The 12,655-nt window shown below is 45.0% G+C and overlaps 1 protein-coding gene across 1 annotated transcript; it reads left to right on the forward strand.

Annotated features, from left to right (window-relative positions):
* Positions 1-498: 498 nt before the first annotated feature.
* LOC123079178 (zinc finger MYM-type protein 1-like) lies at positions 499-3,986 on the forward strand. The gene is made up of 5 exons (XM_044501886.1): positions 499-913; positions 1,029-1,088; positions 1,197-2,235; positions 2,324-3,026; positions 3,119-3,986. The coding sequence occupies exons 1-5, from the start codon at positions 499-501 to the stop codon at positions 3,884-3,886; spliced, it is 2,985 nt and encodes a 994-aa protein (XP_044357821.1). The 3' UTR covers positions 3,887-3,986.
* The last annotated feature ends 8,669 nt before the right edge of the window (positions 3,987-12,655 follow it).

The following is a 12,655-nucleotide window of genomic DNA, read 5'->3' on the forward strand; positions in this document are numbered from 1 at the left end:
GGCAGGGGGAGGGGCAAGCTTTCCTTTTTAGGCTGGCGAGTGGCCACGCAAGTTACCAAAAATGGACTGCATCGGACGGGCGGACTGCAAGAGCACCGGCCGTTCATCAGGGTAGTGTTATAGGAGTAGTTACCAACCCCATTATTCTGCTTTCTTGTTGGTTCTTGTTTGTATATTTTCATTTTCATTATTCAATTCATATTGTGTAGCTGTCGGTCTTTTATTTATGCGGGTATCATAAATTTCATGATCATGTTGGATGTAATTTTAGATGGTTCAGAATGTTATAAGGATTATCGGACAGAGTCCAACATGCTGAGACACAAATGAGTGAAAACTAAAAACCACTTTCATGCTGAGACATGCGGTGTCGTCGACTGCCCAGCCCTCACAGCATCTTCCCCACGCAACATATACAGAGCCACTGGCGGAGGGCTCCGGTGGGCAGGGTATGGCACCCGCCATACCTTGATTTTTGGCAAAAAAAAAATTATACCTATGTATCTATCGCTTTTGACCTGGACATCGGCGCTCGACCGCTCGAGAGCCTCGACGTACCCCACTGGCCCACTCAGACCCACCAACGCGCGCGACAGCCACCCAGACCCAAACGCGACAGTGCGACACCCACCCAAACCTAGCGTGGCGGCGGCGGCTGGCCAGGTCGCGAGGACCAGGCGGACGCGACGACGGCAGTCGACGGCGGCAACGGGCTGGGGGCTTGGAGGGCTGTTGCACAGCGGCACCTTCAGCGGCGGCTCCAGGCCTCCCGCGGCGCAGCAAGCGGCGGCTCCAGGCCTCCAGCGGCGCATCAAGCGGCGGCTCCGGCGGCGGCCGCAGCTGCGGCTCCGTCGACGACTTCACCAGCGGCTCCAGCGGGCGACGGCGAGAGCCGAAGTCGGGGATTTTTCTGGTAATCCCTAGGGTGTAGGGTCCGAACTCTGAACTTTCTGTTGTTGGGTGTTGGTGTTTTTTCTTCTGTCAGTTCTCCATTATCTGAAGTTCTGAACCAGCGCTGTTCGGTCCAGAGTGCCAGAAGATGGAAGGAAGGGGGAAGGGACTAGCAAATTCAAAGAAAAGGGGAAGAGGTAATTTCTCATTTTTCTGAAATTTTGTAGCAATTTTGAACAGCATCTTGAAGCCTTACAAATTACAATCCAGCAGATTTTAGTGATATATTAATCTTGTCACTGCAGATTTGAAAAGGTATTTTGAAGTGATTGGTAGTGACAGCAGCTCAAAAACGAATCCAAGCACCCGCGAAAGTGTCAATATTTCAGCAAATGTCAATCATCAAGATCAAGTGACTTCCATGGAAGTAGATCATGAAAATTTGATGCCAACCGAACAAGTGGAAGAACAAACTACAGATTCCGTCGAAGCTATAGTGGAAGAGAATGTTGAAGTTCACGGGATTGAAGGTATAACTATTTTTAGTGAAGATTACATAAAGGGTGATCCAGGACTTCGCATTCCACTCGATAGTTTTGCCCCCAACATTAGAGATGATGTTAGATTTGCTTATATACGAATGGGTGCAACTCAACCAACTAGTTGCACTTTCCCCCCAAATAGAGATGGAAGATGCTTCCGGCCACAATGGTATAAGGATTTTGTTTGGTTGGAATATAGTGTAACAACACATAAGGCTTATTGCTTCTGTTGCTATCTTTTTAAGCATGACCGAATAGATGATAAATTTGGGCATGATGTCTTCTCCAAATTGGGTTTTGACTGTTGGAAAAATGCGGTTGCGGCATTTCGTAAACATGTTGGTGGGCCATGTAGCATCCACAATATATCAAAAACAGCATGCGATGATTTTAAAAATCAAGGGGCAAGTGTGAAAAGTAAAGTTACAACTTACAGCCAAGGTTCACTTGTCAAGTATGAAACTCGTGTGGATACATCTTTGGGCATTGTAAGTTATCTAGCATTGCAAGGTGAACCATTTCGTGGACATGATGAATCCAGTTCTTCTTTGAACAAGGGGAATTTTTTAGAGTTGCTTGATTGGGTCAAAGAAAGAATTCCGGAAGTGAAGGTTGCATTTGATGAGCTATGTCCTCAAAATGCCAAAATGACTTCCGGGACAATTCAAAAAGAACTTGTCAAACATTGTGCAACTGCAGTCACCACAGTAATCAAAGAAGAGATGGGTGATTGTCTTTTCACTGTTCTTATTGATGAGTGTCGTGATATATCGGTGAAAGAACAAATGGCCGTGGTTGTCAGGTATGTATTGAAGCATGTTAAGTGTCTATGTGTTTTTCCTTTTGTTATATGTAGAGTGGGTTAACTAATTATATGTCTACTTCTACAGGTATTTGAACAAAAAAGGAAAGACCGTTGAAAGATTTTTAGCTATTAAGCATGTCCCAGACACAACATCTGCCTCTTTGAAGAAGGCTTTGTTGGAGGTTTTTGCTAAACATGGTCTAGTTGTTGCAAGACTACGAGGGCAAGGATATGATGGGGCATCTAATATGAGAGGAGAATTCAATGGACTTCAGAAGTTAATTCGAGATGAGAACCCATATGCTTTCTATATCCACTGCTTTGCCCACCAACTGCAGTTGGTAGTTGTTGCTGTTTCGAGATGTTGCAAGGGTGTTGAGGATTTTTTTGAATATGTGACCATGATTGCCAATCTCAGTACTTCATCTTGCAAGAGGAAGGATAAATTGCTTGACAAGCAAAAGGAAGATCTTTTGGATAAGATTGAGAGAGGTGAGATGCCCACAGGAAGAGGGAAAAATCAAGAAACATCGTTGGTCAGACCTGGAGACACAAGATGGGGATCTCATTACACAACCTTATCTCGCATTGAATCAATGTGGGATGCAGTCATAGAAGTTTTGGGCATTGTTGAGGATGATGTGCGTGTTCCATGTAGGGCGGGAGGTTTGGTTCATCAAATGGAGACCTTTAGCTTTGTGTTCATCCTGAAGATGATGCTAAAAATCCTTCGTATCACAAATGATTTATCTCTTCTATTGCAAAAGAAGGATCAAAATGTTGTTCAGGTATGTGAATATGTGATGGATCATGTTAGATCTATCTAGTATGGTTGATGTATTTTGTTCATGCATCTAAAATTGTAGTTATCTCATTTCAGGCAATGTCATTGGTTACAGATGTGAGAACACGTTTGGTCAACTGGAGAAATGATGGTTGGGAGCCACTCTTGGAAGATGTCAAAGTGTTTTGCACCAAAAACGACATTCCAATACCAAGTATGGATGACATCTTTACAAAGTGGGGTAAATCAAGAAAAGGTGGACGAAACAATGTGACGGCTGATCATTTTTTTCGTGTGGACACCTTCTATGCTGCTATAGACTCCATCACCACGGAGTTTGATCATCGTTTTAATGAGGTATCTTCAGAGCTGCTCCAGAACTTCTCTTGTCTTGACCCAAGAAACTCGTTTTCTAGGTTCAACTTGAATAAGCTTGCTAGGCTCACAGAGATTTATCATGATGATTTCTCTGACTATGAACGTGAACATATAGAAGATAACCTTGATCTATTCATTATCCATATGAGAAGAATTGAAGACTTTAGAGCTTGTCATGATATTGCAAGCCTAGCTAAAATGATGGTTGAACTTGAAAGGCACGTCATGTTTCCTACTGTTTATCGCCTCATTGAATTGGCATTGCTACTACCGGTAGCGACGGCAACTGTTGAAAGGGCCTTCTCATCAATGAAAATTATCAAGACTGAGTTGCGCAGCAAGATGACCGATGGTTGGCTTAATGACTTGATGGTTTGTTACATTGAGCGAGAGATCTTCAAAAGTATAGATCTTGGTAAAATTAAGCAAGATTTTCAGAATGAAGGTAGGGCATTGCCATTGCCTGGGTCTTCTAGACGCCATTGAAAGCTTCATTATCGGTATGTTTTAGGTAGTTTTCCTATTGAAACATGCCTAGATTTTCAGTGTACTTGGTTTTTGGTTGTAATGTGTATTGACTCTTGCGATTTGCATCCAAAGAATTCTTTCTTTAAGACTTCGCCACACCTTAATTTGTTTCCGTCCTCCGCCTCTGTACAGAGCAATGTGGCAACTAGTACTAGTAGGAGTACGTACTACGTAGCGTGACCCGCAGCACTGGACAGAAGGACGAGGCGCCGCGATTGGGAGTTGAGGCGCGCACCCACGTGGCCGACGCCGCAGTGGAAACAGCACGGGTACACGATGCAACACCATCCGGTGTGCGCGCGGGTCGTCTTGCATGGGTCGTCTGCGTAGCGTGCCGTCTTGCATGGGTCGTCTGCTGCATGATTGGGGACTGGTGGTCTATATACGGATACAGCCACTGCATAGATGCTTGAACGAGTGGGTTTTCAACAAATTAGCGTAAAATGCGTGGCTTGACGATGAGGGAAATCGTACTTAGAAAGTAATACGGGCTACGCATGTATCCATCCCATTTTTATTTTTATTTTTGCGGGGAGAGCTTTCTACTTAAATTGCTATGACTGGCCAACTAATGATAGGACTACCTATCTTGATGCTTTGAATCTGTATTCAGAGCTTTTTTCCAACTACCGGGACTACTAATTTCAAGTACAAAGCTCTCCTATGAATATGCTACTGCTCTTACTTTCTACCGGAATCCGAGCAAGGAGACGACGTTCTCATTAAAAAAAATGAAATATGCCATGCCGAATTCAAAAAAAAAACTCCTTAAACTCCGTCGTTTACCGACATCCTCTCGGCTATCATACGTCCTCCGCTTATCTCTCTTAGGCATAGGCATCTCAACACATTCCTCCTTCCGAGTTGCTTGTCCGAACTTGGCTCTTTAGTAAAACGAAGGAGCTGCTAAGCTATTATTGAGTATCAATTTAGGAGCCTTTTGTCATTTCCAACTACATTATTGTGAGCATTCGGAACCCGTTCCTACGCGGTCATCAAATTGGCTGGCTTTGGACCCTCGATCGCAGCGTCCCACTTAACTTACTTTTGGTACTTTTGAATCTTGTCCCATCCCATAGCTTCACAAGTGAATCTACCTATGGATCCATAAAGTTGATCATTACTTTTCAAATTCTTATTTCATGTGTCCGCCATAGCGCTTTGTGGTAAGCGCCGGGAAGAGGACGAGATGTACCATCTTAGGGGGTTGAGTGACCCATCGGCTCTCCTTTTTTTTAAAAAGTAAAGAAGATAACGGAGCAAAAAAAAATTGTGTGGGGAAAAAAGATAATGGAACGATTGCAAGAAAGAAAAAATATATTAAGAGACGTGGCTTCCTAAAAGAAAAAAGGAGAATGCGTCGCACTGGCCATCTCAGGTTAAATAGCCCCTGCATCGTCATTGCGGGAGCCGCACCACCCGTTACACCGCCGGTCCTCCACTTACTAGTTACGCCTCTGCATCGCGCAATGGCGCCATGGATGGGGTTGGTGCTGGTGCTGGTCGTGCTGTGCGTGCGGCCGGCCGCCTCGGCCAACACCGTGCCGGCGGCGTCGTACATCGTCCACATGGAGAAGTCGGCCATGCCGAGCCCCTTCTCCAGCCACCTGCGCTGGTACGCCTCCACGCTCGCCGCGGCCGCGCCGGGGGCAAAGATGCTCTACGCCTACGACTACGCCACACACGGGTTCGCGGCGCGCCTTCGTGAGGAGGAACTCGCCGTGCTCCGCCGATCCCCCGGCTTCATCTCCTGCTACCGCGACGACGCCCGGGTGGTGCGCGACACGACGCACACCCCCGAGTTCCTCGGCGTCGGCGCGGCCGGGGGGATTTGGGAGGCTTCAAGCTACGGCGACAACGTCATCATCGGCGTGGTGGACACGGGCGTGTGGCCCGAGAGCGCGAGCTTCCGCGACGACGGGCTCCCCCCGGTGCCGGCGCGGTGGAAGGGCTTCTGCGAGTCCGGCACGGCGTTCGACGCCGCCAAGGTGTGCAACCGGAAGCTCGTCGGCGCGCGCAAGTTCAACAAGGGCCTCATCGCCAACAACGTGACCGTCGCTGTCAACTCCCCGCGGGACACGAACGGCCACGGCACGCACACGTCGTCCACGGCCGCCGGCTCGCCCGTGTCGGGCGCGTCCTTCTTCGGCTACGCCCGAGGCATCGCTCGCGGCATGGCGCCCCGTGCCAGGGTGGCGGTGTACAAGGCCCTGTGGGACGAAGGCTCGTACGCTTCCGACATACTCGCCGCCATGGACCAGGCGATCGCCGACGGCGTCGACGTGCTCTCCCTCTCCCTTAGCCTGAAAGGCCGGCAGTTATACGAAGACCCTGTAGCCATTGGCGCGTTCGCGGCGATGCAGCGCGGCGTGTTCGTGTCAACTTCGGCGGGCAACGATGGACCGGACCTCGGGTACCTCCACAACGGCTCGCCGTGGGTGCTCACCGTCGCGTCGGGCAGGGTGGACCGGGAGTTGTCCGGCATCGTCAGGCTCGGCGACGGCACGACCTTCATCGGCGAAACGCTCTACCCGACTAGGATTCCTGCTAGAGCATGGTGGCGCGGGTTGCAGTGCAGCACCCGTTGCTTAGTCCAATTAATTCATCGTAATATATGGCATCATGAACCATTTAAGTTAAATTTGTATTTGGTACTTGATCATATCTATCGACCTTCATCCTCTCCCACCAAAAGCCTGCTCATCAAACCTTGATACATCCTTTTCTCACTTGGATGTATGTATGGTGTATGGAGTAGTATGATATGTCTCTTAGGAAATTTTAACTGTTCTGTGTTTATGTCAGATTACAACATGGTGTACACGTTCACCTTGATAGAAACTACAATGAAACTACTAAATGCACTACAGAGTTACAGGATCTTAGGCACAACTATAATAAGCAATACACAACAAGGCTTTAATTTTCTTTGAAGATTACACCCAGTGGAGAGAGGTCGTAGTTGCGAGAGGTCATTGCCAGATTCAGGTTTGAGGCATGCATTTGCAGCTCCACGTTACTGCATCTGATGGTTCAAGTAATTCGTACATCTTGAAGTAGTGCCCAGCGTTTCAGCACGTAGGCCACTCGAGAGCTCCTCGAGGTGTCCTTGCCCTGTCACAAGCACTTGACCCAGCTCAATTCAGCTTAACAAAAAGCCCATCAGTATCGACTCCTGCATCGGTGCCCTCCATCTGGGTTCCCACTTTGCCTTTCGAGCTTTTTTTTTTACTTTCAGGTTAAGGTCTTCATGTACGCTGATAGGAAAAATTTATCTTGACCACCATTCTTGTCTTCTCACCTGGATTAGCTTTGTTCCTTCCAGCCAAACCATAACTGCAACAAAGAGCATATTGTTAACTTCCTCGTCTCTCCCGTTCTTCCATCCACCAGAATCTAGCTAAAGATTCATCTGGAATATATAACAAACAACCTAATATAATTATGAACAAATTTCAGTGAAACCAAATCAGTGCCCCAGCTTTGCCATACCTGACTGAAAGTACTAATGACATTCCCATAAACGCTAAATTAACTCCAAATCATTTCAATCATATTTGCAGCCAGAGTTCGGATAATCTTTTTTTTCGATCAAGGGGGAGGAGCTCCCCCGGCTCCATTTCATAGAAATGAAACCAACAAGTCATACAGAGCTTCTGGTCTAAAACCAGGTTCCGAAAGGTTTCAAACCAACATAAACTAAACATCTACGCCAGCATACAGTCTTCCAGGAATATAAACAAAAACAGGAGAGGTAAACAGAGTTCGGATAATCATTCGCATGAGGTCGTTTTGCTGACTCTGCAACTGCATCTCCTCAACAGCATCTGCAGACCATGAATTTAACACTGGCACATCACATCTCTTGCTTGGTTATTAAACCGGATTATCAACTATTACAGTTCATATCAGAAAACTGGCAAATACCAGGAAATGGAGGAGAAACAAAAAGCTAGCCACAATACTACCTACACAAGTACAAATACTATCGTAGCAATAAGGGGCATGTCAGTATGCCCCTATATTGGAACATTCAGAACTTCGGTGAGTTTTTTTTTTTAAAGACCAAGATCTTCTGATCTCACAATAAACCTAACGGGTATTACTTTCTAACGGTGACGCGAATCTTAGCATGTTAATTCCATGATCTGTGCACTTTCTGGCAGCAGATCTACTGAGCCGCAATAAAACATATCTAATGTAGCATTTAAAGTTTACAAAAGATCGACCGCTAGATATTTTTGCAGGACATGCCAAACCTTTAGAAGTTATTTGAAAAAAAAGGTAATATCATTTTACCAGTGAAACGCCGTCTATAGAAGCCATAAAGTGCCTAATACCTTGTATTAGGTGCCATCCCTTTGGATACAGCAAACCCTGTTCCCATTAAACTAAAATCAGAAGTGACAATTTCAAGCAACTCTATCAGAAGATTTTCATGAATTTATATTAGTACAAGTATTGATAGTTAGTAAATATTGAGTCCTATATTTTCAGTCAATTTATCAACACAATTACCATGTTGCAAAACTGAAATCTTGCATGAATATAACTAACATGTCTACTATGTTTCAGACTTTTTGGTGGCGTCAACCTGAATATCTCTTAAAAAATATCAAACAGTCTTCCTGTTAAAATATAGTAATAAGGTGATACTCCCTCTGTAAACTAATATAAGAGCATATAGAATACTAAAGTAGTGATCTAAACGCTCTATATTAGTTTACAGAGGGAGTACTTTCAAGCAATTCTATCTGTACGTTTTCATGCATCTCTAGTAGTAACAGTCAGTACTAAGTCCAAAATTTCTAGGCATTTCTATCAGTAAATTTAGCAAAGAATGTAGCGGCAATTTAATCCCCATATCTCCAACAGAAAAAATAACATGTCGTCGAAAGCACTTGCAGCTAATGAGACACAAGCACATAATACATGAAAAGTAGTCTATTTGAATGGGGTGTATTATTACCATATTAGCATGTCTTCTCATTTTGTGAAAACATGCTTCATTTCCTCAGGTTCCTGAATTTCTCCATCACTATAACTGCACATCAGATCTTCTTTTCCAATTGAAGCATAGTAAATTCTCCACCAGCTAAAAATTGTTGATAAATATGTGTCCCAATCAAATAAATCGAAATCTCTTCAGGGTCATTGCTGGCTTGTTGCTCATTCGTTTAACCAATATTCACATCTATTACTTTGTTTTGGAAAGCAAAGTGCATTGAACGCAGTCATTATCTACTCAGAACAGAGGCAAATTTCCAGCTAGCATTCTAAAACAGTAGTGTGGCAAAACCAAGCTAATCCTTCGACAAACAGAACAACCAGGCTGATTGACATATCCGACCTAGTATAACTTTCTCAGATTCGAGTACAAGAGGTACAGCAGGAGGAAGACTTGGGAAAGAAGAAGATACAGAGAGGAGGAAGGAAACGTGAGCTAGTTCAACAACTCGTTGCCTCACCTACGGAACGACCGAGCTTATATGTCTGCTCATACAGCTCACCCAAACTCTTCCCTTACACGGCCCACGACCCGCTGGCCCAAAGACTAAAAACCAGCTCACACACTCTCTTTGGTGCAGGACTCTATCATCTTCAGAACACCTGTTCCTGGTTCAGTACTTGTCGGGGTCACGGTACTTACAGGTTCCGCCTCTCCAGAACCAACTTGTTCCCAAGCTGGTGCATTTGGAAACGTCTGTCAAACTGTCGTGTAATCTTCCCATGTAGCATCTGAGGCTGATAATTTAACAGTGCTTGATTACCTTTCTTCACTAGCCGGCGATCAAGGATCAGGGCAGGCTGCAGATCCTCAACTTCCATCAACAGAAGTGCCGGTAAAGTAGTAAAAACTGGAGTGTGGTCAGGTACATGTTGTTTCAGCTGAGAAACATGAAACACCGGATGTACCTGACTGCCTTCAGGGAGCGCTAGTTTATACTCTACTGGACCAATCTTCTCCAGTATCTTATAAGGCCCAAAGTACTTGAATGCCAATTTAGGAAAAGGTCTATTTACCACTAATGATTGTGCATATGGTTGGAGCTTGAGGAAGACCTCCTCTTCTATCTGAAATTCTCTGGAAGAGCGATGTTTGTCTGCTTCAGACTTCATTTTTGCTTGAGCTCCATGTAGCTGCACTTTCAGATGTTCAGAGTAACGTTGACGTTCTTGGATCGACTGATCCACATCGACCTTGTCAGTTGTCAGAGGGCGAGGCAGTTCTCCAATATGTGGCTCATGTCCATATAATGCCTTAAAAGGAGAACAACTCAGTGATGAATGATGGGAGGTATTATACCAAAATTCAGCCAATGGTAACCAGATGGCCCACTTAGTTGGTGTAGCATTGACAGAGCACCGGAGATACATCTCGAGACATTGCTTTTCTGATTGACCATCAGTCTGAGGGTGCCTGGCAGTTGACATTGGAAGTTTAGAGCGCCACAAAGACCATAATTCTTTCCAAAATTTACTTGTGAACACTGGATCCCCGTCAGATGTTATAGTGTAGGGGATGCTGTGCAACCTGACAATATTCTGCAAGAACAGTTGGGCAACAGAAGCAGCAGTGTAAGGGTGTTTCAAGGGAACAAAAATGACTATATTTTGTAAATCTGCCCACTACCACCATTATCACAGAGTAGCCACATGATTTAGGCAGACCTTCCACAAAATCCATGGTCACATCCTCCCAAGCTCCTTGGGGAACAGGCAGTGGATTAGGAAGTCCTGGATACTTGCACTGTTCACACTTAGCTTGTTGGCAAACCTGACACCGCTGGACAAATTTCATGACAGCTTGTTTGAGGCCTGACCAGTGAAACAAATTCTTTATCCTCTGATAAGTAGCTTGCATTCCTGAGTGGCCTCCTATGGGACTAGCATGAAATGCTTCTATGATTTTAGTTTGCAATGCAGAATTAGCACCAATCCAAATTCTTCCCTGGTGTCTAAGTAGACCTTTTTGAAGAGTAAAATCTGGGTCTGCTTCAGGTGTAACAGCCAGCTTTTGTAGTAATTCCTGTGCTTCAGAATCTATTACATAGGAATTGATGACCTTCTGAATCCACACAGGATGAGAACTGGAAACCCCTTTCAAGGCAAAAGCATGTCCCACTCTAGAAAGGGCATCGGCCACCTTATTGTCAACTCCTTTTTTGAACTGGAATTTAAACTGCAAGCCTACTAACTTGGCCATAGCTTTTCTTTGCAAGTCTGAAGTCAGGACTTGGTCCTCCAAACTACACAAACTCTGGTGATCAGTCTTGATTGTGAATGATCCCCTGGACAGATACGGTCTCCACCTGTCCACAGCCATCATCACAGCTCAGAACTCCTCGTAGATGGACAATTTGCTGTTGTTCGTGCCCAAGGCCTTACTGTAGTAAGCCACTGGGTGTCCTTGTTGACTGAGTACATCACCAATGCCAGTGTCACAGGCATCCGTTTCAATGCAGAAGTGCTGTGAAAAATTAGGTAAAGCCAGGACAGGGGTGGTGCTCATTGCTTGCTTGAGCTTGTAAATTTCCACTCGTGCCTCTGAAGACCAGGTGAAAACTTTCTTCTGCAAAAGTACAGTTAGGGGCTTTGCCAGAATCCCATAATTTTGGACAAATTTCCTATAGTACCCCGTGAGCCCTAGAAACCCTCGTAACTGTCACAGTAGTAGGAGTGGGCCACTGTAACATAGCCTTAGTTTTCTCTGGATCAGTTGCTACACCTTTGTCAGAAATAATGTGGCCCAGGTACTCAAGTTGTTGCTGAGCAAAGAAACATTTGCTTTCCTTGGGAAATAACTTGTGCTCTAAGTGGGAGTCCAAATCTTCACTAAAAACTAGGATATCATTCATGAATACTAACACAAATCTTCTTGTAAACCTGGCAAATATTGCATTCATAAGGCACTAGAAATGTGCTGGTGCATTTGTGAGACCAAATGGCATAACTCTGAACTGGAATTGACCATGATGAGTCTTAAATGCTGTTTTAGCTTCATCCTCTTCCACCATCCTAATCTGATGGTACCCTGCTCTAAGATCCAGTTTGGAAAACCATTTGGCACCTGCCTCATCCAATAGCTCATCTACCACAGGCATAGGAAATTTGCTTTTTATTGTCAACACATTCAACGTTCTATAATCCACACAAAACCTCCATGTTCCATCATTTTTCTTGACCAGCAGCACAGGAGAAGCAAAAGGAGACATACTGGGTTGCACTAGTCCAGCTTCAATCATTTCATCCACCTGCTTCTCAATCTTATCCTTTTGCAAAGGAGAATATCTATATGGTCTTGAGTTTACAGGAACACTGTCAGGTAACAGGGGAAACGGCATGATCAAATGCTCTATGTGGTGCCAACTGCTGTGGTTTCTGAAACACATCACTGTATTCAGTCAGAAGTTCTTGTACACTTTCAGGTGTAGTTTGGACAGAGAGATCTGCTTCAGGGGCTAACACTGCTGTAGCCCAAACATCATTACCTTTAAGACACTTCTCTAACTGTTCTGCAGTGAGCTCTTTAATTTGTGTCACAGGTTTATCATGCAAGCCTTGTAAAGTAATGAGTTGTTCATTGTGTTGGAACTGAATCCACTTTTCCTCCCAGTGACAAGTCATAGGACCCCATTTCTCCAGCCAATCCATGCCCAAGATGGCATCATAGCCTCCCAATGGCACAAACTTCATGTCAGTAATGAAGGTGTGACCCTGAATCCA

Source organism: Triticum aestivum, chromosome 1B (genome assembly GCF_018294505.1).
Source record: "Triticum aestivum cultivar Chinese Spring chromosome 1B, IWGSC CS RefSeq v2.1, whole genome shotgun sequence".
Taxonomy (NCBI): domain Eukaryota; kingdom Viridiplantae; phylum Streptophyta; class Magnoliopsida; order Poales; family Poaceae; genus Triticum; species Triticum aestivum.

Coding starts and splice junctions, on each gene's coding strand:
- LOC123079178 (XM_044501886.1), top strand. CDS start 499: ATGTATCTATCGCTTTTGACCTGGACATCGGCGCTCGACCGCTCGAGA. Junction 914..1,028: donor CGAAGTCGGGGATTTTTCTG/GTAATCCCTAGG, acceptor TGTTCGGTCCAG/AGTGCCAGAAGATGGAAGGA. Junction 1,089..1,196: donor TTCAAAGAAAAGGGGAAGAG/GTAATTTCTCAT, acceptor TTGTCACTGCAG/ATTTGAAAAGGTATTTTGAA.